The sequence below is a fragment of the Cololabis saira genome, chromosome 6 (assembly GCF_033807715.1).
Source record: "Cololabis saira isolate AMF1-May2022 chromosome 6, fColSai1.1, whole genome shotgun sequence".
Taxonomy (NCBI): Eukaryota; Metazoa; Chordata; class Actinopteri; order Beloniformes; family Belonidae; genus Cololabis; species Cololabis saira.
Genome location: NC_084592.1, coordinates 23,999,913 through 24,027,631, shown reverse-complemented (window position 1 = coordinate 24,027,631; position 27,719 = coordinate 23,999,913). Strand labels below are relative to the sequence as shown.

The 27,719-nt window shown below is 39.9% G+C and overlaps 1 protein-coding gene across 16 annotated transcripts in view; it reads left to right on the top strand.

Annotated features, from left to right (window-relative positions):
• map2 (microtubule-associated protein 2) overlaps nt 1–27,719 on the top strand; it is a 111,972-nt gene that overhangs the window by 52,731 nt on the left and 31,522 nt on the right. For 14 of the 16 annotated variants that reach the window (XM_061723744.1, XM_061723755.1, XM_061723754.1 and 11 more), the window contains exons 4-7: nt 3,828–4,065; nt 21,781–21,870; nt 23,743–23,817; nt 26,110–26,325. In XM_061723744.1, coding sequence (XP_061579728.1) covers nt 3,882–4,065; nt 21,781–21,870; nt 23,743–23,817; nt 26,110–26,325 — 565 coding nt within the window. In that variant the 5' untranslated portion in view covers nt 3,828–3,881. Of the gene's footprint in view, nt 1–3,827; nt 4,066–21,780; nt 21,871–23,742; nt 23,818–26,109; nt 26,326–27,719 lie in introns of those variants that run through there. The other 2 variants (XM_061723748.1, XM_061723753.1) reach the window with 2 other exon arrangements.

Here is a 27,719-nt window from a genome sequence, read left to right as displayed (position 1 = left end):
TTGTTGCTAAGCGACCAACATTATTGACACAGGAAGTGAAGAAGCGGGGAGACTATTTAGCCAATCAGAATGCAGAACACGATGCACAATGCCAATCCGTGAAGCAGCAAGACCGTGAAAAGTGAACCGCGTTATAGTGAGGGGTTACTGTAATCGGTTTTCAGCAGGAAAATAAAAATGATTATCTGTAAGGTTATCGACAGATATATGCTCTTCTGTACACAGTATAACATATCTAGCGCTCACGTGAAGAGGAGTAAATTCAGACTTGTAACTATTGAAATATCCTTCAGGTGGCCACACCACACTTGGCCTGGCCTTGCCTCCTCCCTCATGAGCGATCCGTCACATCCTGAGCCCGGCCACCAGACCCAATGATCTTACTAAGTCTGGAAATTGGCCGCAGAGCTCAAAGTGACCTTCATCAACAGGCAGACAGCACGTAGACATGAGGACAGAGGGCTTAGCTTTATGGTTTATGGCTCTTCTAATATTAGAAGTGCTCTTGGAAGGAGGCTTTAGGAAGGGACACCGTGGGTTTACGAGCGGTAGAAGAGGTAGTGACAGAAAAAAGACAATCCAAATTATATGTGCTTTCAGACGGAAACAGGGGCCAGTGTTGTGAAACCGCCAGTGAGGTGCAGTGTTGTGAGTCTCTGTGGATAATTCATTTTGCCTTGATGGTCTGTTCAGAGTTGAGTCATGCAAAGATCCGCTGACTGCTGAGTCTAAAGCTTTCAGGCTGCGAGGGCTCACAGTCGGCTGCTTTCCTGCCCCCTCTGTCTCCTGTGACTTCATCAGAATATTGTAACGTATATGATACAGAACATCACATTACTGAATGTAATAATGATTCAAATCAACCCACCAGGCCAATGTGTCTGTTTGAGCACATTGACTCATTGACTCATGATACCTCGGAGATCATATGAATCACTTCGCACCCGCTGGTGAAAAACTCCAACAAGGAGGCCTCTGCAGCAGGAGACGAGATCGCTAGAAGTGAATCTAATAAATGTATTCAGTTGAGAATAGAGGTGGAGGTTGAGGTAAATCAGAATCTGGGTGCTGGAGGAGAGGAGAAACTGCCAGTCCTTGGAGGCTCCATAAAGAAGGCCATGTACTGTGATGTAGATCAGGAGGAAAGTACAGGAGCGGCCTGAATTATGGTACCTGGGATAACTTGGAGGTCAATCGCCAAAGCCGAGTGAACGCAGGAGTGGATACAGGACAGTCCTGCTGTACACCTGTACACCAGTGCAACATTGATGTGACTGTTAATAAATACAAGGTTATTAAACAACATGGTTGTTTACTGGTAAAGTGTAATTCATGTTCCCAGATAAAAACAAAAACCTTATAACTGTGATTACTCTGCAGCACCACCAGTGAGGAATGTCTGAACGTGTATCAAATGTATTTTGTACAGAGAGGGAAACACTACATTGTTTTGGATGGGGTTAAGAAGCTGACAAAACCCCCTTAAAGAGTGATGTGTTTTTTCTATACTTTACACTTTTGGTGTGTTGAGCAAAGTATTTAGAGAATGTGAACATTCCATGAAAATCTCAGAAATAGTGAGTCATGTTTTGAGAAAATAGCATCAAATGTCTCTTTAAATCTTTGTTTTTTTTCCTCACTTTCTTATACATCCAGTGTTCTGCCTTTCAAATGGATTCCCATTAATATTCAGTCAGCGTGAGACGATATCTTGAAAGCTGTGCTGGTGATTGATACTTATTTTTACAATAACCATTCATAATCGAATCAACTATTTGCTGTTTATTATCATACACTTATTCATATTTCCTGTGTTTATGTTCCTAATCAACAAAAACATGTGGGAGTATTTTTCTTTACCAGTAATTCCATGTTAGGGCATCATCGTACTGTTCCCTATTTAAGTGAATTCTGCTGCGTGCGATTCTGTTGTCTGGGATTGGTAGACTCGGCTGTGCTGCGCATGCAGTGACTAGTGTTCACTGTAGCAGCACCTTGGACTCGGGCTGCACTTATTGACTCCTGTTTTCTCCATTAAACTTCCCCTCATTCTCTGGATCTCTGTGGACTGCAGAGTTCCTTGACAAATTGCTTCTGCACACATTCTTCCACAAGAGACAAGACAGGTTGCTCTGCAAAACAAACGATTTAAGCCTTGCATCCACTTCCCCACCTGCAAAAACCACCACGGAGACCTTGTTTATCTCTACTTCTGTGTTTTTGTAGTTCAGCTGCGGTAAACTGAGCATTTGTGCTGTTATTGTGAGACGGAAGCTGGCTCCGATAATTATTAAGAAAGTGGGACAACAAAAAAACAGCCTTTAAAAAAACCTCAGTTATCCTGGCATAAAGGATAATTGAGGACCTTGCATTCACATTCTCCTGCCTCTGCCTAATGTCCACTAAATCAGTACATCTTACCTCCTATATCTGCTGCAGGCAGGTACATGGGCTGTTATCAGTATCGCACCCCCCTTTGGAACATGAGCTGTCCATCATCAGAAGTCTACTTCATCGGGTTGAGAATATTCCCACGAAGACAGAGGGAAAAGAAAAGACAGTGCTTCCAAACTGCAGACATTCAATCTGGGCCTTTCTTTGGTCAGCAAAGATTGCCAGAAAAATGACACTGCACTTAACAGAGAGTGGAAGAAAAAAAGAGGAGAAAAAAATGTAATCCCAGTGTTTTTGAGGACAATAATGTGCACAGTTTGCACAGGCATCACAGGTGGTTTGGTGACAGGTGGTGAAATGTCTTCAGGAACAAAAGAAAAAGAAGCCCATTGCCTTATCTGCTGCACATTATCTTTTGAAAATTGACCACATCTCCATCAGGAGCATTAGCCAGCCACTGGACTCTCAGACACAGTATTAATGCCACAGTAGTTAGCTGGTTCAGTTGGTCTAATGCTGGTGTGATTGATCAGAGCCCATCTTTGATCCTCCAAACCCTGCATGAGTCAGAAAAACACAAGGTTGGTCCTGTTCATTTTCAACCGGTTCCATTCCCACCTGACCCACGGGCTGTATGAGTCATTACACAAGCGTGCACACAAATCAATATGAAGCAGTTTATGTGGTGGTGGTTGTCATCTGCCTGCCGACATCCAAGGACAGTGATACACAACAACTCCTCACGCAAGCGCAGCCTTACGTTGAGGGCCGTTGCTGCTGCAGGGGTTCTGACTGACAGAAAGAGATGCCCAAATGTGACTGATGCAGCTAGGGTTGCCACCCGTCCCGTAAAATACGGAATTGTCCTTTATTTGAGAAAAAAATGTTGCGTCCCGTATTTAACTAATACGGGACACGATTTGTACCGTATTTTCATTAACTTTTACACCATATTGTAGTTGAATTATTGAAATAAATTAACTTTTACACCATATTCTAGTTGAATTATTGAAATAAATTAACTTTTACACCATATTCTTGACCTGTAGGCTATATTATACATCTGGGCTGATGTGGACATACAGAGAATAGGAGGCTATTTCAGCTGCTAGTATGGTTGGCTGTCTGTACGGTCATGAAAATTCAATGCTATTAAAGCACTTTAAACTTTAAATCAAAGCATTTTGTTTTTTCATATAAAATAAACACATTTTTATTCAGTTTAGAAGTTTTGGGGCTTTTTTTTGGCTCCTGCGCTGCTGAAATCAGGGCTTCCCTTATTTCTATTTCTGAAAGGTGGCAACCCTAGATGCAGCGCCTCCTATAATCAGCACACAGATGTTCCTTCATTTAACATTTCTAAAATTGTGGTTAATATCACAGTCGGAATCAGTTTTGATGACATTTCCCCCTCTCTCCTGTCTCTCACCCAGAAGTCGAGACTCCGTCCCGTTGCCCAGCCGCTCCAGCTGCTGACGAGCACCAGCATGGCCGACAATCGACAGCCAGAAGACAGCGCCCCCCAGTGGGACCCGTCAGGGGGGCGGGAGCCCGGCGGCACCCACGGAGCCAATGGCTACTCCTCCTCCGTCTACAGGGCCGCCGCTTCCTACGGCGCCAGGGAGAATGGCTTTAATGGGGAACTAACTGGAGCTCAAGCTATAACTGCAGGTAATATGCTCGTAATTTTCCGCAGTCATCCGTCACCGGAGGCTTTCATTTAGGCTCATGGATTGTAGAGAGACTGGATTTTGTACAAGGACAACAATCATTTCAAGAATTTGTTCATCCAATATGGTGTTATTTTGACTTGTTTATTTTACTTACCTATTTTAGTCCTATAATTGCCTTTAAATGCACATCTTAACAAATTGTATTAATTGCATAGCAGTAATAGCAGTTTGTAGTCATACATACAGTGAGAGTAAAAAGTATTTGACCCCTTGCTGATTTTGTTGGTTTGCCCACTAATAAGGACATGATCATTCTATACTTTTAATGGTAGATGTATTCTAACATGGAGAGACAGAATATCAAAAAGAAAATCCAGAAAATAACTTAAAATAATTTATTTTAATTTATTTGCATTTCATTGAGGGAAATAAATATTTGATCCCTCTAGCCAAAAGCACTTAATACTTGGTGGCAAAGCCTTTATTTGCAAGCACAGCGGTCAGACGTTTGTTGTAGTTTACCACAAGGTTAGCACACATATCAGGAGGAATTTTGGCCCACTCTTCTTTGCAGATCCTCTCTAAATCATTAAGGTTGGTGGGCTGTCGCTTGGCAACTCGGACCTTCAGCTCCCTCCATAGATTTTCAATTGGATTGAGATCCGGAGACTGGCTGGGCCACTCCATGACCTTAATGTGCTTCTTCTTGAGCCACTCCTTTGTTGCCTTTGCTGTATGCTTCGGGTCGTTGTCATGTTGGAAGACCCAACCGCGGCCCATTTTCAGCTTCCTTGCAGAGGGGAGGAGGTTGTTCCCCAGGACTGCAGGGTACATGGCTCCATCCATCTTTCCACTGATGCGGTGAAGTAGCCCTGTGCCCTTGGCAGAGAAACACCCCCAAAACATAATGTTTCCACCTCCATGCTTGACGGTGGGCACAGTGTTCCTGGGGTCATAGGCAGCATTTTTCTTCCTCCACACACGACGGGTAGAGTTCAGGCCAAATAGTTCAATTTTGGTCTCGTCTGACCACAGAACCTTCTCCCAATCACTTTGTGCATCTTTGAGGTGATCATTGGCATACTTTAGGCGGGCCTCCACATGTGCCTTCTTCAGCAGGGGTTCCTTTCGGGCACTGCAGGATTTTAATCCATTGCGGCGCAAGGTGTTGCCAATTGTTTTCCTGGTGACTGTGGTCCCAGCTGCCTTGAGGTCATTCACCAACTCCCTCTGTGTGGTTGCAGGACGATTTATCACAGTTCTCATGATCCTTGCCACCCCACGAGGTGAAATCTTCTGTGGAGCACCAGACCGAGGTCTATTGATGGTCATGTTAAACTTCTTAGATTTTCTCACAATTGCACCAATAGTTGTTACTTTAATACCTAGCATCTTGCTAATGTTTTTGTAGCCAATACCAGATTTGTGCAGGTCAACAATCCTGTCTCTGAGGTCCTGAGAGAGTTCTTTGGTCTTACCCATGTTGGAGGGTTTGGAATCTGTCTGATTGTCTGATTCTGTGAACAGGTGCCTTTTATACAAGTGATTAGTTGGAACAGGTGTCTTCAATTCAGGTAACAGGTTGATTGGGAGTGTATAACTGGTCTGTGAAAGCCAGAACTCCTAATGCATACTAGGGGATCAAATACTTATTTCCCTCAACGAAATGCAAATAAATTAAAATAAATTATTCTAAGTTATTTTCTGGATTTTCTTTTTGATATTCTGTCTCTCCATGTTAGAATACATCTACCATTAAAAGTATAGAATGATCATGTCCTTATTAGTGGGCAAACCAACAAAATCAGCAAGGGGTCAAATACTTTTTACTCTCACTGTATATTTATCATGTCATACATATATTCATACATACATGTATGTATAGTTAACTTGCTCATAGTAAACAATACTAAACATTCTCTTGTGTCTGAAAACACATGAACATAAACAACATTAGTTTTAATAGTGACATTAATAGATAGATATATATCACATATAGTCTAGTAATATCAATTAAAACATTCAAAAGACATCTGGGATGCAATTAAAGCTCAGTCACGATAATGAAAGCATTCAATACTCTAAAGTGGAAATAAAGCATATGACTTGAATATCATTGAGTAAAATTCATCTCAGACTTGTATTCCTCCCTGCAAATCTGCCAATCTGCAGGCCTTGGCCTCTTGAGTGGACGATCTGAACCGCATCTAGTTGCATATTCAGGTGGAAACACACACGGCTTCTGCATACTGCATGCCGTTACATATTTCATGTGTGGGACAGTCCAGTTTAGGAGCTGACGCCGTACAAACTGCAGCCTATCTCCAGATGAATCACCTGGTCTGATGTCAGCAAGATGACAGCAAGACACAGTTCTACAGGAACACACTCATGCTGTCATCACTATTTTAAACTCCTCCCTCAACTCATTCAAGTTAATGAAGCGTGTTTATAGGAGTGGTTTAAAGCTAAATGGTGTGGTAAAAGGCATTCAAACATTTAATGTTTGTATCATAAGAATCATCTGCTGATGTGAACCATACCTCCCAAAAAGGAGAACTCTGAAGACGTGCGATGCAGAATAGTTGATCTGCATGAAGCTGAAAATACATACCAGATCATCTACAGTATTTAGGGACCCATCAACCCACAGTTTAACAAATTGTCTGTTTAGTACTTTTGTTAGAAAAGGGCACAAAGCCAAGATGCAACACATAATCCCCTATGAGAGGTAAAGTAAAGCTGTAGAATCATGTTTTACTTTTATTATTGTAATCTACATAAAGAATAGAATACGTATTTCCCTGGAAAAATCTTCAGTTGATTAAACAGACTAAAGACTGGTTATCTGAGGGACGCTAACAGAGACACGTGGACGCGGCCGCATTTTGAACATCAAGGTTCACATTTGAAGGAACACAGCAGTGCAGCCAGTTTCATTCAGTCTGGTAATTACATTTCTGTTGTTCATAAACTTTGTGTTCAGCTCTTTGTGAAGACAATAACACAAAGATGGTGCTGAAAGAAGGACTTTATCAAAAAAGGTTGCATCAATACTTGAATCAAAGCAAATCAGTAGAGCTTCTGCATTTATAGGAAGTTGTATAATTTGGGTTTATAGGTAAGAATAAAGTTGTTTTTGTGTGTAACTTTTTAATGCTACGTTTGTATGTGTGTGTTTGCATGTGTGATTTTGTTATCATGTTGCTAAGTTTGTGTCCAGGATCATTTCTGTATAGTCTCTTATTCTATTCTCCTTCTGTGGGGTTACACTCTTTGCTGCAATCACAAACTGTTATTAACAATACCATAATTAACACATAATCTGTCTGTTTTACCTCCAACCCCTTCCCTCACTCACACCCCAAAAAGCAGACCAATAATCACTGGTGCCAGTATGGAGTAACCATGACAACAGCTCCCCTACAATTTGCTTTGCCGTGGGCTTTTGTTCTTTTTGGCTTCAGCTCGTTACAGATAAGGCGGTTTAGCGAGTGGTGACAGGAGCCCAATTAACCTTCCATATCCCGACCATTGGGGCTCCATAGATGCCGGTTTCTTTGGAGTGTAGATGCTTGTCACATTTTCATTCCAGCAGTGTCTTTAGTGATGTAGGATTGTTGAGTCAGCCAAATTACGGGACAAGTGATCAATAGTGTAGATGACAGTAAGATGATCATCTGCCTTCAGGACCTTTTTACAATGTATCATTTTCTACAGGTTGTTTTGTTTATTAAATGTTTCTAAATTCAGTTCGAATTTAGATGTAATATCAGATTCACAACAAATACTACACCATGCTATTCATTTAACAAGCATGTTTTGCTACAGTAATTACATTTTTTAAACTCACAATTTAGACTTGTTAAAATAATGCCAACTATGAAAGAAATCTGCAATGATCTTATAGAAACAGTTCTGGGCACAGTTATTAAACTATATCCAAACAATCTGGAATCTGTTGTTTGCGTTGAAAACAATTCTCACAAATGGAAAACATTCAAGGCAGAATTATATCTCCAATTCTACATTCTTTCTACAACTTTCAAATGCATGATGCGTGCATATTTTTGATGTCCTTTGCACAGATGACACTAGAATGAAATGTTTGGCCATAATTTAGATAATAAGTGTGAGGGGGGGGGGGACAACAACAAAACTCAGTATTATAAACAGAAATTATATCACAGCAAAATTAAAAAAATATATAGTAGTTTTATGCGTGGTGCCCTACAGTTTGATAAACAATATACAAATGAATTAGTCATCATATATATAAAAAATATGTGTGTGTTTGTATATATATATATATATATATATATATATATATATATATATATATATATATATATATATATATATATATTTATATATATATATATATATATACATACACACACACACACACACACATAGGACTGGCTACCTGTAATGGGTGTAATCCTGCCTTTTACCCGAAGAACGCTGGAAAATGTTTGCATGGAATAAGTAGGTATAGATAATGTATGGTTGGATATATATACACTGATAGTTAAATATGTTACAATTGAAAGAGAGTGTTCAGTTAGTTTTTTTTTATTTATTCATTTCATTTGAGGTATGAGCATGCTTGTTTCTCTGTTTCATCCATGTGATGGAACAGCCATCTGTCTGCCTCTTTCCTAATAGCAGCTAAAATAAAATAGAAAAATGATGGATGGGTAACCAAACCCATTATGTTGTGGCTTGTTGTACCCACTCACTGTTTTATGATGAAAAATGATTCAACACAAGAATTTGCTATTGTGTGCCTCATTAATCGTTCAGATCTAAGGGGCAAAAATTATAATCAGTATTAGTCTATAAAATACTAATTTACTTTGGGCTTATAGACAGATTGTTGAGTGTTTAAAGTAGTGGGCCATGTCAATGCACATAAGATTATTCATGAATAATAGAATAATAACACGTTTGTTTGTTCTCGGATGCCCTTATCAGACACATTTAGTTTAAATGAGAAAAGATGAATGTAGTGATTGGTTCCAAGTTGCCTGCAGGACTGATGCGATCTTCACTGTATTTTCATGGAGGAATCTTTTGGTTGCTTAGTCAGGATATTATCACGCACAAATTAAATTAGTCCACCGTGAATTCTTGTCCACCTCTGTTTTATAGTAATGTTTGCGTTCTGCAATAGAAGGAGACATTTGTCGGCCCTCTGTCTAAGAGACATCCTCTGTCAAATTTTGATCACAATAACGGTTCTCTGATGGGTCGAGCAGTCTGATGCCAGTTGGCAACTGTGCTCAGTACTTAAATTCTGCATTAAACGATTTATGCCATATCATGTCTAACTAAGTTTCTGGTTTTGAAGCTGGATAAAAGGCTGCTGCTGATTTGTGTTTTTAATGAGAGAGAAGCGAAGAAATCCCTGGTATTTGCTTTTTATATCAGCCAAGACTGAAATGACAAAAAAAACATTCATTACGATTATATTTGTAATATTTGAGACCTTAGTGAAGGTTATATAATATAATATAATATAATTAGTATATATAATAAGTTTTTTATACAGTGTGTTCAATTCATCAGAATTATTCAAAATTAATATACTTGATTGTGCTTACTGTTGTTATATTGCTGTTATATTAATGTGGTTTTTAGTAGCATTACTTTATAATTATAGTTTTACATTTCCAATAACTTTACAATTATTTTTGTGAATCAAAAATCCAATTTAATCAAATGTTTGTTGTCATTGTCCAGAGAACAATGAGACAGCAAGGCAATTTCTTGGCCACACAATGCAAACAAACAAATAATGTAAGACAAACAAACAAAAAATACAATATATATACGGGTAAATAAACATTATTTACAGTTGGAGCAGATGAGCTCTAAATGCAGCATAAGAATCCTAAAAGAATTAGTAGAAAGTGTATACATGGTATTCTTAATAAGTATGTAACAGCATAAACAGCAGCTTTTAAATGAGGCATGTCAGAGGTACCTTAGTGTGTGCGTGCGTGCGTGCGTGCGTGCGTGCGTGCGTGCGTGCGTGCGTGCGTGCGTGCGTGTGCGCTAGTTCTCGCTTTGATAGACCTGTGCCTTCTTCCTGAGGGGAGGAGGTGGAAGGGTCGTGGCCAGGGTGGAATGAATCCTTATTGATTCTGAGGGATCTGTGGAGGCAACGGGAGGAAATAATGGAAGAAATGGAAGCAGGGCTCCAATGATCTTCCCAGCCGTCCTTAACACTCTCTGCAGAGAGTGCTGCTCTGCCCTCGTGCAGCTGGAGTACCACTCGGACAGGGAGGTGGTCTGCACACTTTTGATCAGCCAGCGGTAGAAGTTTACCGTCAGCTTCCTGGGAAAGATGAGCTCTCCTGAGGCGCTGATGAGCTTTCCTGAGCACGGCCCTGGTGGTGTTGGCCCACTTCAGGTCCTCTTAGTAGGTCCTCCAGCTTAACGCTGGCAACCCTCTCCACAGCTTCTCCCTTAATAAAGAGGGGTGTGTGGATCTGCTGCCCTGTCCTGTCCACGGTCACCTCCTTCCTCTCAGAATCAGGTTGTGACCGTCGCACCATGCTGTCAACCGCTCTACCTCCCTCCTGTATGCAGACTCATCGTTGTTAGTGACAGATTATGATTAATCAACGTCTTTTACATAAGATTTTCTTGGCAACTGCTGGGTGAAACTACAAATTAATAATGTATGTATCACAAGAACAAAGTAATAAAAACATTTTCATATCGAGCTGAGAACAGCTTTTGAGTGGAATTATAAGCATTTGCATTGACTGTAGAATATCAGTGGTATATTGAAGATACTGCCTTGGTTGCATTTTTTAATCATTCAGTCAGTGGGTGGACTGTTTAAGATCAAAAATCAGTAGGTGGTGCTGACAGAAAAACAAAAACAAAACTGAATGTCCTGCAGCTATCCTGAGTCAGTGAGTGTCTGCAGCGATATTACAAAGACTGGTTTAGGAGGATTCATAATATTTGGTATTCAAAAGTAATGAAGAATTTAATAAGTTGGATTTATTACACCATGTAAGCCTCACTGGAGTTTACTGTGAAGAACTGAGTGAGTGAGTGAGTGAGTGAGTGAGTGAGTGAGTGAGTGAGTGAGTGAGTGAGTGAGTGAGTGAGTGAGTGAGTGAGTGAGTGAGTGAGTGAGTGAGTGAGTGAGTGAGTGAGTGAGTGAGTGAGTGAGTGAGTGAGTGAGTGAGTGAGTGAGTGAGTGAGTGAGTGAGTGAGTGAGTGAGTTAAAACAATGATGGGGATGTCCAACTGGTTACTTTTTGGAATTTAGTTTAGTATATTTAGTTTGTACAACCTTTTCTTTAAGACTGTGTAATATAGGGCTTTCAGCGTCTGCCTCTGAACTTTTAAATCTGAGTTCAGGTCCCAGCAGGGACTAGTGAGATTTCCAGTGAAGAACTCCAAGTTAATCTTTTTGATGAACAGCACGAAACAAATACAGTCTTTTCACAGACTCAACTTAGCCACTAAGCTGATGGTTATGTCCCGAGAACTTTTTAAAACAAACTGTTTCCCTGCACTGTAGTTAACTAGTGATATTTTAGGTTGAGGGTTAATTAAAGTTTTCCTTGCATATGAACAAGGGATGTCCCAAAATATCCTTTTATGGGCTCTGGAGCTTCAGTAGTGCGTTATGAGTATTCAGAGATTTAGTTTAATTTACTCCAACTTTTTATAAGGAGTAATCTTTCTCAGAGAGAATCTAATCAGATTCCTTCAGCAGCTGTGATTGTGTCAGCGTACAGTAGATTTGTTGGAGTGCAGTGCAGAGTCATGTCTAAGTGCTGGTGGCAGGGGAGCTAATGGTGGCTCTTGGTGAGTCTGCCCTCCCTCTCCCTGAAAAAGTGTTCAGACCCTAAAAGAACTGCTCAAGCACAAAATTGCCCTCTTGACTTTCCTTTGAAAGAAAGTTGAAAGAGTCAGTCAGCCATGTTAGAGGTGATCAAGAGAAAGAGACGGGGAGAAGGAGGGACAAACGGAGTGAGTTAACAAAAATCCACTTTCTAGTGAGCGGTTGGTTTGCATGAATAATCAAATATTAGACATACAGCGTTTAGTGTTGTCTGCCTTGTGTAGCTGGTTCGAGTAACAGAGTATAAGGTCAGGAGTCATACGCAAGGTGTGTGTTAGCCAGGTTAAAAGACAAAAAAGGAGGCAATTGACACATTCAATAGCACATTCAGCCTCAACACTAACTGACTGGAGATGATTGTAATTGTGGGTTTTTGAGGGCAACATGAGAAATTGAAATGAATGAATAAAGAATCTAAAAAAACATGGTATCTAGCCAAATAAACATCATTAAAATAATTAGCATAATTGGCAATATTTTAAACCCAACAAAGTCAAAACCTGATGCTGACAGACACACAAACACACACACTACATATACACACAGCCGCATACACAATAGTAGCAGAAAACACAGATTTTATTTTTGATATACAAATCAACATACTCAATATCAGACACAACCTCGAATGCACAAAGCTTTGCATGACTTCAGTGCGAACATGAGAGGAAATGCACAAATTGCACAAAACAGGGAAAGAGATTGACAGCCTGATGCCAGAAAAGTTATAATTATGTATTTAAAACACACGACTCGCATTGCAGACCTCTGCAGAGATCTGCGTAAATGGTTTTAATGCTTCATGTTCCCATTTTTCTGCTCTTTGTTAATGCCAACCGGATTGTACCTGCTATACATTTACCAATGTGTTATTATTTTAACATCTTTATAAAATGGTTAAAATTCTGCACTTAACTCTATCCAGGTTCTCCAAAGTACAGTTTAGGAGGCTGTCATGTACAGTAACTGGTCTCTTGACCTTACTTTAAAAGGGAAGAAAGCTTTTTAAAAAAATATTTTTTGTTGGAACAGTACTAAGAAAAGTAAAACATGGCAGGGCTGGGAATCAATACACCAACCTTTCAGTTGGAAGGTCACCTACCCAACCCACTGGTCCACAACTACCCACAAACCAGGTTTCCTCACTATTTTGGATTTTCAGTGGCAATTTCTTTTGTTGTTTGGTATTTTTTTTTATCGATTTATTTTTCTATTCAGATAATACATTCATGTCAGCTATCAAAGTCTAGTCCAGGTTTAAAAACCAGGTTTTGTTTCATCATGGATCTCACACAGTCTGTACACAGTGTTATTAAGGGCAAAAAAAGTGGAGGCTGGATTTAGTTAACTGTGGTAGATTATAGGAGTTGATGACTCTGCAAGTGACTGCTTTTTTTGACAGGCCAGTAACAAGGTCTCTCACTGCTGTGTCTTGTTGACCGATTGCGCAGACAGAGTTAAGCATAAGCAGCGATTTTTGGAATAAAAATCTTTTCAAAATGTTCTTTTTTTTTTTCTTTCTTTCTTTTTTTGCTTGAGCCGTGCATGTTTGTGTGTTCAGTAAGCTCCGTTGCTCGCTCAGGGTTTAGGCTCGGGTATTACAGTATACAGCAGAACCTCCCTAATGAGAGGAAGCTTGCTATGTAGGAAGTTAAAAAAGAAAAAAAGTTGTACATTTCTTGTCCTGGAAAGAAAAAAAATCACCTTAAAAATAAGACGTGGTTATAATTACCAATTTTATAATTTTTAAATTACCCAAAAAAAGAAGCCATCTGCTCCTGTTTATTGGTGGCTGCTGCCGACACAGAGACTGACACAGCCCCTTGACATGTGTCTCACTTCCGATTCACATATGTACCCAAGTCAGTGGCCCGCCAGTCTGTTGCTATGGCAACCACTTGCTTTCCACAGTTGGGTCGCCTGCTGGTATCATACCGAACACCCCTCCTGCTCTCTCCTTGCCCTCGCAGTCCCGCTGCGTGTGTGTGTTTGTCTGGATGTGCCGTGCGTTGACTCAAGACTTACAGCTCAGAGAGGCAGCGCTTATACATCGTCGGCGTGCAGGTAATTCACTACTCACTCAGAGATGATGTTGGCGCGTTTGCATGCTGTTACATTCATTTGCTGATGTAAAAGAAGGGGTGCGTTGCAAGTGTTCTGGAAATTGAAGCAGCTGTGTGCGCGACTGATTTATTCTGGCGTTACAGTTGAAAACGGGAAGCTGCTCTGTTCTTTTCACTCCTCAGTTCTGAGTCAACCAAACAAAGCTTGTTTTTCATCTCTTCCAGGCGGCTTTATGGATACGAGAAGCCTGTATTTTCTGTGCATCTGCTCTGTGAATGTGGATGCTTATTTATAAGGTTTCGAAGCAAGCTATTTTGCTTGCGGTTGACAAAGCATCTCTCTTTACAACTAATCCGGGCAACAGAAAACTTCATACAAGTGTTGAGGCATTCAGTCTTCACCAAACACCTAAGATAAAAATAAAATCAAGCAGCAGTGCTTATTTATCATCTCCTAGTGTATTTATCTGAGGGTTAGTTGCTATGCTGCACTTTAAAACTGTAAAGCTTCATCCAGGGGGAAGAAACTGCAAGTCATTTTGCAAAAAGGTGCAGTGGTGAAAATGTATAATTATCCTATAACCTTTTAGACATTTATTAGACATTTGGTCTCAGTCGCCACCCTCGAGGTCATTTTAACATCCATTTATGTGTCTGAAAGTACAGAGGGGTGTACTAAATAATAGCTGTGTTTTCACCTGAAAGATTGCTCAAAATTTTGCTTTGGGGATTTTCCTTGCATCCTAACCGGACTGCAATTTACAAGGACAAAAATAGCCTTTTAAAAAACGGTTGATTCAGCATTAGCTCTACAATGAGCTACTGATTTTTAGGGCAAGTAGCCTACAGCGATTCTGATGAAAAGTAAACAAGGAGGCGAGGCAACATCAATCCAAAAAATTGTCTTAAAAGCACAAAATTGAGGGAGTCCCTTCAGGGAAACTTTAATGAGAAGAGTGGCAAGTATTCAAGTACTGTATTAAAAAATAAGTTGCTCTTTGATGATTTGGCATCAGAAAAGTGTTGTTTCAATGTTATCCAACCTGCCTTCAAGCATTTTAGAAAGACAGTTATGATGCTTCACGAAATGTGTCTTCAGTCTTCTTTAAAAAAACATACAAACATCAATCATACATCTAATTTGTCAATCTTTCAGGACCATAATTACTTACAGTAGGTAGACATTAGTTGGACACCTGGTTTTCAGTTTTCATTTGAAACATTTCTTTATTGGCTTTCACACACAGCTGAACTCAGCATGTTATAAATTTAATTGCGCATCACCTGCAATAATGCTTGAGTTCACTTTGGCCATTAAAAGGAAGGCAACATGCTGCAGACCGCAGCTGCTTAGCAACGCTTTAAAATGAGCAATAGCAAATCAAAGGACGTCAGCCTGTCCTGGTAGCACAGCAGCCATGAAAAAGCACCTAGATGCCTCTGCTTCTGGCGCAATCATTAGATCAGCCCAGTCCACTGCTTACACATGCATGGCTAGCTGTTAGCACACTAGGCTAACACTTCTACAGCAGCGTGTGGTCTAAGTCTGACTGGACAAGAGCGGCGTACTGCCTTGTTTAGTTCATTTTGATGTATTAGTTTATTTTACTCAGATGCTGACATCGACGTATTTAATTAATGTGCTTAAGCAGTTTCAACGGTATAAAGACGGAGCTAGCTGCTAGCAGATTTAAGTTAAAGCTTTAGCAGTAGCAGTTGTAGCATGTAAGCAGTTACAATAAACATCAGTATCTCATACATTCCTAACCTTTTTCCTTTGTCTACACAAATTATGTTTTCATTTAGGACTAAACGGCGCACTTGAAGCAACGTGACAGCAGTCAGCGTAGTCATTGGTCAACATAACGGTTGTTTCCATGACAAACAACGTAAATTGAAGCACTGAAAAGCATGGCAACATAACAACTTTCGATTTTGACCCAAAGTTGGATTTTTTAATGTATTTTTTTGGTATCACTTTAGGTAAACTATACAGTTTGTAAATGAAGCGCGACTACGACTCAAAGTGGTTTGTCCTCGACTGTTTGCGTTACTTTCATATCCCAGGTTTGTTCATGAGCTGCCTCACAGCTTCCACTACCGAACCGTCTACAGAAGCTTTTTCAGCTCAAACCTGTGGAATGCATCAGGTAGCTGGATCAAAATCTGCTTGTTGCCAGTTGATTTAAGTTGGTTCTCTTTGTCTTTTTCTTGATCAACCTTCACTTCAGCGTTAACTGCTCTATGAGCAGAACCTTTTCCAATTTACCACTTTTAATGACATATTTCATTATCACTAACTAGTATTTTGTGTTATTACTGATTGATTGATTGATTGATTGATTGATTGATTGATTGATTGATTGATTGATTGATTGATTGATTGATTAAGCTATATAACATAGCTGTGCTTCTACTATGCTCTAATATTCTCAAAGTAGTAAATTTTCTTTTTAAAGGAGCTTGAGGCTCCTTTTAAGAAATGAGACTCTCTAGCGCCACCCTTCACCACGACGGCCGTCAGGGGTACTGCAGCCAACAGTGAAGCCGGCACGGGAGAACGGGGAGAACGCGCATGCAGCGTCATGTGACGTCACATCCGCAGCCCAGCGCGGAAAATTCCGGCCCGGAATTGCAGCACATTTTGCAGCACACAGCCTGTTCAAGGCAACGGAGAGATACACTAGAGGGCTCATTCGTTTTGGTTTGGAACGCTTCATCTGACATTATTACTAGAAAACTTAAAACATATACGAATTTTTTTCATAAATTCTGCCTCAATCCGGCCTCAAGCTCCTTTAAGGGTTTGTAGTGGCAACTCTGTCAACGTCCATATCCATTGGTCACTGTATAATGTTGATTTCTTTTTTTTAATTTATTTTAAGAAAAGCACCCATCAGATTTCAACTTTGAGAAGTAATTCAAAATATCTTAAAAGTCAAAGTCATGTCTAAGCTGTATAAACGTAATTGTTATTTCACTCTAGAGGCTGTTGTTAGGCAGAACCACTCAGTGGGGTTCGCATGAACAAATTTCCTCTTTTTTTTCACCATATGAAGGAAGGATTTTTGCCTAGAAACAGCAACTAGGTGTTGCACAGTTATTGCTCTTTGCTTTTGAAATCGGGAAATGGCTTCCTGAGGTTGGTGAGCCGGTTGTGTGAAGTGTTTCCAGAAGAAACGAGTGTATGTGTGGAGCCTGGTTGTGGGTGTGTGCGTGCCTGTCAGATTGTTAATGTGTGGGTGATGTTGGATGGAAAAAGATCCTAAAAGAGCAGCATTTAAAAATAAATCTCAGCGCCATTCAATCCTATAACCAATGTCACAGTTAAAATGTAGGCTTTGATTAGGAGCTGCTGCATGCCAGGGAGTTTTTAACACGAGGACATGTAAATGAAAGTGTGAATGCACAGACTGTCCAGCAGTTTAGGACACTATTCCTTTTTGTCTCCGTATTTCACAAATTTATAAAGGCACTGTAACTGAATTAAAAAACACATGCATACATGGATTTACATTTTTTTTTTTTTTTTTTTTTTTTTTAAACTGGTCAGTGTTGTTGCTTTTATTGGTTCATTTTAGGTTAAGCAACTGCTGCCAATTAGCTTTGGACAGATAGTGATATAAATGCCCTCAAAACCAGTATTCATCTAATATTAAAGCAGCACTATGTAACTTTTCCACCTTAATTTCCACCTTAATATATAGTAATTGTGATGGTACATCAACTTACAACAGGTTTAATGAACCTCTGTCATGTTCTGAGGGGTCTGTATCGCCTTCACTGGCACTATGTAACTTTGTGGTGCATGGTAGGAACCCTTCCACACTAAAAAACTAAAAAATTTCTACGGCTTTGACTGCTTTACGGCATATGTCACTTCCCCCTCCTTCCCAATTCGTAGTCGAGACGAAAGCTGGGCGGGGCGTGGAGCGCAGAGCTCAGAGCTCATGGCCGAAGCAGCGAAAAAAAGGAAGAAAATAAAAGTTTAATCGGAGGAGGCGAAAAAAGAAAGCGGGAGAGTAACAAGCTAAATCCCGGACAAAAAAAAAAAATTGCCCAGACAAGAATAAACATTGGTTCACTTGCTGGCGTGAGATGAAAGACGAAGAGGGATGTCCGACCGATGGGGATTTATGGGGATAAAACAAGAGACAGAATTGTTATGATACAAATGTAAATGTAGAGTTCTATGTTCAATAAGACTCAAAATTAGAATGTTTTCACATACAGGGGATTCGTCTTGGGTTCATTCCTTTCTTTTCTTTCTTTGGGTATTTTTCCTGAGAACTGTAAAATTGTGCAGGGCTGCAATTCTGCAAAATATAAGGAATGGGCATTCAGTTATTCACAGGTTATAAAGTTTTTTTTTATTTTGTCAGTAAGTATGTTGGACTACTAATTTATGACGAAGTCCCTCTAAAAAACGTGACAGGAAAAAGGTGCAGAGCGTATGAGTTTGTAGGGCGCATTATCTCGCTGAAACAACTTAATAAAACCAAGTTGAACTTAGTGTTTTTCAACATCGTCATTGTCATGGTTTGACACTTCCCCCCAGCTTGAGTTTCAGTTCTGTCCCTCCTGTTTCCCATCTGCCCTGATTGTGTCTGCACCTGTGTCTCGTCGTGTCTCGTTATCCCCTGTGTATATCTGGTCTTGTCATTCCTTTGTTCCCTGTCGGTCTCTATGTGTCTACCTCCATGTCTCCTTGTAGTTTTTGTCCTTCATGATCCTGGTTTTTGTGGATCCTGCTCTGCAGCGCTTTTAGTTCTTGTTTTTGTAAATAAACCCTTTTTGTTGAGAACTCCTGCCTCCGGCCTCCTACTCTGCTCTCCTGCGCTTGGGTCCTCATCTAACCCATCACAACAGTCATATTATATTGTTTAGCCAAAAATAGATACATTACCTCTTCGCTATCCATCCTGCAAACGACCGCTGAAAACAGAAAAGTAGTTTTGAAAGTCCGTCCCGTCTTCTCTCATCAAAACAAATGCACGCGACGGGGACAGGAGTTTTCCGGCAGTACGCGCTGGTGCTCATGGGAAATATCGTGTTCTTTCTGGTAAAGCACTACCGATTTTGTCCAAAGGAGCCGCCAAACTCAACAAAAGCTGAAAGTTACATTGTGCTGCTTTAAGTCAATTATCTTGCAGAAAAAAATACATTTAATGTTACATTTCTGAATCTTGAAGCAGCTGAAAGGATTGTCTGTTATTCCTAGTGCAGTTGGTCTGTTTACCAGTCTGGATGTTTGCATAAAGGTTTGTATATAAAAAATCCTATTAGAGTGATTCCAGACTCTGGCAGCCCTCCTTTTTTTGAGCGAATCAGAGTTTGAATGTCTTATTCTTCTGTTCAAGCATGCGCCTCTTCTTTTCAGTATAGATTGATCCAGTTGTAATCAAGCAAACTTATGTTTCATGTATAAAATTATGTCACTTACTTAGGTACGATTGAAGAAAGTCCTGCATCAATTGGAAAACTTCACTCATACAGCCTTCTTTTGGCTTTTCCATTCAGGGTCACCAAAGCAGATCATTTGTTTCCATCTTACCCTGTCTTCTGCATCGTCCTGTGTTACACTACCCATCTTCATGTCCTCTTTCATCACATCCAGTAAACTGACCTTCTATCAATCTATCTTCTATCAATGTTTTCACTTTTCTTCTCTTCTGTGTTCAAACCATCTCAATCTACTATCTTTCATGATCCAATCCATCCTCATCATTCCCAAATAAAATCTGAACATTTTCAACTCCATCAGCATTCTCAAAGCCAAGGTTAGATCTGTGGTGGTCTTTCTTGTCATGAAAGCATAACTGCTACTCATGATTCATTAATGATTTTTCTAACTTAGTTTCTACTGCTTTTTTTCTAGATCTTCAATGTGCATTTTCACCCTCCGAACTGAACAATCCAGCTAAAAACTCTATTCCCTCCTTTCCTCTCATACGTCCACTTGTATGTCATCAGGAACAAATGCCTTTCAACTCTTCATTCTCTTCAAAGCTGCTCTCACCTCAAACTTACTGATTACTTCTTGGTCTACAGCCGCTGCACTTTCCACCTTTCTCCCGCTCTCTTTTTCATCTTCATCAGTTCTCTGAAGTGCCCTTTCCGTCTTGCCCTCACACATTTCCATCTCTATAACCTGCTTCACATCCTTTCCATCTTGATCTCATTTCAACTTACTTTGAGTTTGCTATGTGCAGTTGTTTTAGTGTTGGTTGATTGATTGATTGATTGATTGATTGATTGATTGATTGATTGATTGATTGATTGATTGATTGATTGATTGATTGATTGATTGATTGATTGATTGATTGATTGATTGATTGATTCATTCATTCATTCATTCATTCATTCATTCATTCATTCATTCATTCATTCATTCATTCATTCATTCATTCATTCATTCATTCATTCATTCATTCATTTTATGAAAGCATGTTCTCTCCAAACTGAAACTGCATTTTTCTGTAGAGGATAGAGGGGGATCGAGCCTTTACTTTAAAGAGAAGAAGCTGAAATTTTAATATATACTGTACAGTAACAGTGATGCAGTCCTCTTTCATTTTGCATGAGTCGGTATGTGCAAACATTTGACTGTCACTAACTGCTTTGCTTCTGGCTTTTTCCAAAGGGAGAACAGCCCACCTTATCTCAGATTAAGTCAACATCCATGAAAGGATGCAGACTATGTAGCATCAGGAAAAAAAAAGATGCATATCTTTTAATAGACACTGAGCTGAAATGGTTTTATGTCTTTTTTATGATGTGTTATCAGACTGAGTTGGGATGTTTGCTCAAAACTGTTGTTTTGCTTTAGCCCTTCCTGAGCTGTGTTTGTGGTACGATGGTGGGCTGTACTGATTTTGCAGGAACCTGCTGCTTTTTCGGCAGTGCTTTTGTCCCAAGGAATGCTTGGCCTGCAGCAGACATTAGGTGGTTTCTACTGCACATGTCAAAGTAGCATCCATTAAAATGCCGGGCCTCAGTGTTTCCAGGAGGGACTTTTAAAGATGAATATGAGTGCTGTTACACCAACCTGTCGGCACTTTTAATGTTGTGGCTGAGTGATGTAAATACCTGAGGTGTTTTCTGTAAAGATAGGAGGAAACACGTTTTTGACACTTTCCAATAAAATAAAAATAAATAAATAGATAAATAATGTATAAAAAATAAAATATGTATACAACAAACAAACAAAATATTCATTCTTCTGATGTAGCTGAATGGAAAGTCAGTGTACATTTTGCATGGAGATAAAAAGCAGCAGTAGTGCTGAGCAACTGAAAGCGCTGCACACAGACAGTTCCTTCATGTATTCATGTGTGAAATATCGTCACGCCATGAATCATTAGTTCATAGAATTTCACGTATCCTCTTGAAGGATGAAAACAAAAAAAGGGAACTTCACATACTGTTTTTTTCAGAACAGTAGAGGCACTGGTGCAGCAGCAGTCATGGAAATGAATTTAGCTGCCTGTCACCACATGTCCTTACAGGTGGCATTGTTAAAAAGCTGTGTTTATACAGTTTTTACATCAATATGTAGTATAAAACTTGATATTCAGGTATCCTCCAGCTGTAAACCGCCTGGTGCAACTGCATTCCTCTTATTTACTCGAGAGGCTGCAGCGTCTTTGGATTTATAGCATCAGATGTATTCTAAGTCTTAAATTTGATTAATCTGAACCACTTGCTTTTAAGATGTTTTTCTACAATAATATTCAAATTGACTGTGTGCATCTGGGTGACTTTCCATTGCCAGAGCAAGTGTCTGCAAGGATTGTGCAGGAAGTGACAGCAGAGGCGGTGGCAGTACTGAAGGGAGAGCAGGAGACACAACGGCTGCCATCAGGTGAGACGCAAATCCAAGCGGTGGTGCTCGTCAGTCATGTGGAGGCAGCAGTTCACATGATTCTGTAATCCAGGCATTATTCCACGCCTGATGTTCAGAGGCGAATCACAGTACGGGGTATTGTGGAGTCACACAGTTCATGAAAAGACAGAATATTTACAGAGTAAACAACCATCCCCAGGAAGCTTACACTGGTCCCACTACAGCAAAGATTGTGGAGTGATAATCATAGTCCCCCGTCCTTGTAGACACAAATAGACTCCAAACAACCTGATCCTGGGGTTGAAGTGGTCTGCATCAGTGATCAGTCATTAAGTGGATTTGGCTGGATGTTCAGAGGTAAGAAGTGCAGAAATAGAGTAAACTATTGATCACCTAGTTTATTTAAAATAATTCAGATCCTGTTGCTCTTAGTACAGTCTGAAGTGTCTACAGTCGGGGCCAGAAGTGATACAAACGTTGTTCTCTGCAATGGTGATTCATATCGTTTCTAGATTGTTGCTAAAATGAGCAAAAATACATAAGATGCACTGATCAAAGGGATTAAGACATTGTCTGGTGTTAGAGATGGTTGTCTACAAAAAAAATAAAAAAAATAAGCCATCATCATCCTGCATCATAATGGATTTAAATGCAAGGATATTGCAAGGATATTGCTTAATAACCATGTACTGCATTAAGAGGCTCGATGAGGTGCTCATCTTCAGTGGAGAAAACCTCAGGAGGTTTGAGATTTTCCAGCAAGCACCAAGGCAATTTGCGAGTGGGAATCTGCACACGCAGTAGAGCCAAGACTTGGACAACGTCCAGGACGGACTCCATTTCTGATTCTGAAGAAAATACAAACATGAATTAGCACAAGACTGGTGAAGGTCGATGAAGGTCCCTTCCAGCTGTTTGGGAATCTAAAAAGCGATAGCCCACGGATGAAATGGTGTGACTGCCATGAGTCCTGCACCATGCCAAGGGCGAAACATCCTGAGAACATCCATGTTTGGGGTTGCTTCTCATCTGAAAAAGTCGGTTCACTTACAGTCCTATCCAGAAACGCTGCCATGATTAAAGTTGCATCGTCCAAGAGCATCTTGGCACAGATCGGATCTGGGCATTCGTCAGCAGGATGGAGCACTGTGTCACAGTTGATAACAACTCGCACTATGTGATTGTAATATTTAATCTGCGGCCAGGAAACTCACCAGATCTTAATCCCGGCAAGAACATTTGATCAGTCCTCAAAAGGTGTTTGACCAAGCAGAAAATCCTTGTGATCAACTTAAGGAGGTAATACAGTAATTTGGATTTCTGTCAGTCGGCATTTGGCCCAGAAATTGATAACCATCATATCAAAGCGAACTGAGGAACATTTTGAAGAAGTAAGCTCAACGGTGGAAGTAATAAATCTGATGTACAGACCAATAAAAAACTTTCATTCTTATAAAATACTCTAAATATTCTTCAGTATATCACAGAAACATGTGGAAAAACATCACCTAATAATACCAAAAGGCAGCATCCATCCATCCATCCATCCATCCATCCATCCATCCATCCATCCATCCATCCATCCATTCATCCATCCATCCATCCATCCATCCATCCATCCATTTTCTATACCCGTTTTATCCTTTGCAGGGTCACACCTACGGGCAATTTAGAATCATCAATTAAGTTTTTGGACTGTGGAGGGGAACGAAAGGCAGCAAAAAAACTATACCTGAATAACTACCAAAACCATTGGTCATGATTGCGTTCATCCTCAGATAAATGCATCTCTACTGTGTATTGGTATATGTATATGGAAGCAAGTTCCCAGAGTCTTATTTGATCTTACTTGTCTGATGAAACTGATTGTCTGTCTGCATCTCTTTGCAGTTGAAGATACCACCAATTTGCCTCCCTCCCCTCCACCCTCACCTGCAGCTGAGCACTTTGGTCCTCTGGAGAGAGGTAAGCTGAGAAAAACAACTCCAACTCTCTTATAAATAAGAGCGTGGCTCGTTTCTCTTCCTTAACTGTAGCGTCTGGACTTCTGTGATCGCCAGCACACAGCTGACCAGGTGTGTGTTGGCTCTGGAGGCCCTCCTCCATCCCTCTCGTGATAAACATTGAGAACTGCTATGAGCAGGAAAATGTTCTCTTTCTCCTGTCATCCATTTCCTCTCAGATTCTCCTTCATCCCTCTCATCAAACACAAAAACAACACACTTTCATTATCTTCACTGTCATCGGCATTTATCCTGAACACACCCACATGCATGAGCACCACGTTACACCAAGTGCACTCTTTTTTTATCATCCTCCCCATCCACTCCTCTTTTTAACCTCCACACCTCACTGTCTTCCCACACACTAATATGACGGTCAATTAAGATAATCCTGCAGCTTCTTGTTGTTCGTCCTTTCAGTTCTCTTAAATTTCGCATGTCTATAATCCTGCTGTTGTGTTTTCCGTTCATTGTCTGTCATCTGTTTTTTGGGGGGGATTTGTGTTACCATGGCTGCAGGTCAGAGGTGTAACTTTATAAATATGATTTGAAGTGGTGCTCAAGCTAAGACTAAAGATTGAAACCGAACAGTAGAATCTCAGTGGAATAGAGTAATAATTACAAAAAGTCCTTTTTAGAAAGGACATTTCACTTGATGAGTTTGTTGATTATGCTCCAGTTTGCAAGTTAGACCAGTGAAAGTTTGGTTATTTGTGACAGTAATTGTATAAAACTTACACTAACTGTGTGTTGTGCGTTTTGGACCAGAGACAGGTTTAGTCACTCAGGCTGTTGTTGTATTTTTGCATTTTGTATATTTTGTTAAACGTCTGTACACCCTTGGCTGGATCTGGGACTTGTACAAGTAAAGAGGTTTGTTTCTGTCGAATCTGGCAAAACACATTTATTCAGACTTTCTTGGCTTTGTCACAACTGCTGCTGCATTAGTCTTATACCTGTTGTTGTAACTGTTTATTTAAATGTATTGTCCTCACTGTGGAGTGGAGAAAGTGTCGTCCCTAAATGATGGATTATGCTCATTTTGTTGTTCTCAGAGGAAGGTTGGCCCTCAAAACTTTCTTATCTTTGAGTTGCTTGTTAATGTCCATCTGTTGCTGCCCTGTGTATGTTTTGTCTTCTTAATTTCCTCCTAAAGGCCCCCACATTTTTATTGTTTTATTTTTTTTCTTCCAATATCCACTTCAGGAAGCTACCTCAGGCTCTTCGTCTTTGGCCACCTTTTAACCACCTAAAGATCCACAGCCGGCCCCATGTAGACTAGTGATGCATTTATGCTTAGCATAGTGTTAATGAAGCGCTAACCAAAGGAAAAAAAACCCAACCAAAACCGACACACAAAAAGCTATGCTTCAGTGTTATGTTAACTGTAATTCAGACTCTTCAGGTTTATATATATATATATATATATATGTATATATATATATGTATATAAAAAAAAGGCAACACAGAAATATAACCATTACAACTCATGAATCCACAACTATTTAATATACACACAAAGATCTATTCCATCAGTTCCACAAACATGAAGACTATATTGTGTCAATTTTTGTGGATTCTTTAAATCTATTATAATTAGATTTTTTGAAATTGTTATCCATTATCAAAATCTGTACAAAAAACCCTTCTCAGCACTACACGATATTTAGGTACATTACGTTTAAACATATCACTTGCGTTTGGCCATCTTAAGTAAAACTTAAGTAAAACAATGAGCTCTGGCATGAGCTGTGTAGCGTGGAGCACAGTGAGTTTTAAAAAGGCAGGTTTTCCATCATCTGAATATGTGAAATTTACCTGATGCCAGTATATTGTGCATTCACACACATTCACAAAACATTTTTTGCTTGAATTTTCTAAGATTTTTGGTCCTGGTTTTTTAAAGTAACACCCAAAAGCACCACCTTTTTTGTACAAAGTGTTTACGTGTGATGCAGTTGAATGGTTTCCATTATCATTTGAGAGAAATGAAAAATGACGAGTGAAAAAAGACGTGGGCTAACGTTGCTCCCCCATCCCCGCACACAAAACAGATCTAGATCTGGAAACTGAAGATTACCCTGTGTGTTCCCCTTCGAGACTGTCATTCTTCAGTGTGCTTTCCATTTTTTTTTTTTTTTTATTATTGATTTTGTCTTCTTTATCTCTTCTTTCCTTCCCTTTCACTGTCTCTCTTTCAGTCTGTGTCCAGATTTCCCTGCAGTTTTTCTCCTTGTGTCTGTCTTGTTTGTAGATGTAGGGGATGAGGAAGAGGCGGGGCCTCTCCGCCGCTTCCAAAATTCTCGGGAGAGGTGCAAGTTCCTCGCCCCCTCCATCTCAGTTTCCGTGCCCGAGGACGACCCCTACCACTCCGACGAGGAGTACTATGAGCACCCATTGTTCAGCCCAGAGTGGACGCACTCGGGCGCTCGCCCCATGGGGCACGCCGTGGCCTTTAGACAGATTGAAGGTGAACCACGCATGGTTCCTCTTTGCCATTTCTCCCCTCATCCCTTCTCTCTTTCTTTCCTTTTCCTATGTGATTTGTCCTCCTCCCTTCATTCATTCCTCCCTCCTCGTGTCCCTCCGTCTCTTCGTCCGTCAGTTCGTCTCTTTGTCTGTATTTGCGTGAGGTTTGTGTGCCATTGTGATGTTCTCCACTCAAAATCTGATGTTTCTATCACTGTCATTTTTATTTTCATTATTTTATTTCATCTTTTGAACCCAATCTCCATTGCTACTGTGGTTCCCACGGCACATACTCCATACTCCACATAGCAGTGATGATTCTTGGATTTAACAGTGGTGTTTTGTGAGTCACTCGGTGAACATTGTCATCAGTAAGACCACATGGCCCCCAAAGCTGACTTTTTGAACACAATTCCCCACAATGCATTGCTTTCATAAAATGTCTCAGAGACGCTGTGAATATCTTTCGATGCACAAATAACGCCTTTTCCATTCATCACACAGACTTTTACTTTGGTTCATTCTTCAAGTACACCTCTCATTTCTTAGACGATGGTGTACTCCTCTCCACACATCAGCACCACCTCCAACACTCTCACTGTGGACACAAGGAAGACTTTTCAGCTCCCTCTTAACTCCATACTTAAAAAACAGAAAAAAAAAAAAAAACCTGAGCCTCATACATTCTTGTGTGTAGTCTCAGTGGGCCTCATTAAATCTTCGATAATTCATGTCCACGCCAATGCCAGTTAAAATAACCATCCTCCAGTGATTATGTAGTGTCATCAGCAGTGTGTGTGGGTGAGTGTATGTTTTTAAGCTCTTCTTAAACTTAACATCTCGTTGGAAAACAAGTAATCTGCTCAAATTGATCAATTGTGGAAAACTAAAGCTACAAAACTTAATGTTCCTTCAAATATCAAGCAACCATCATAACATAAACTTATCTAATAATTTACATCACGGTATTGTTAGGCAGTTGTATTTACTTTAAAGCGAAGTATTAAAGCATATGCACATTATTCTCACATTGGTAAAAATCCTGCTTGTCACTTTTTTATTTATTCTTTTTTGTATCACTACTGGAATTCTATAGTCACATGAAAAAGAAAGTACACCATGCTTTGTTTTTGAGATTTTATGTGAAGGACTTTAAAAAAAAAGCTCCATACCAGGGCTTAAAATTATGTAAATTTGACCTTTAACATCAAAAAAGTATGAACAACAGAGCGTTGACATATTCCCCTAAAAATTTATCCAGTCATAATTATTTACTTCGTGAAAATAGCACCTCTAACATTCACAGTCATTTATACTGATATGTAATGTACCGAACCAATCACAGCAGAGTGGAGGCGGGCTTTATGCAATGACTCATACCGTAGCATCCAAAAG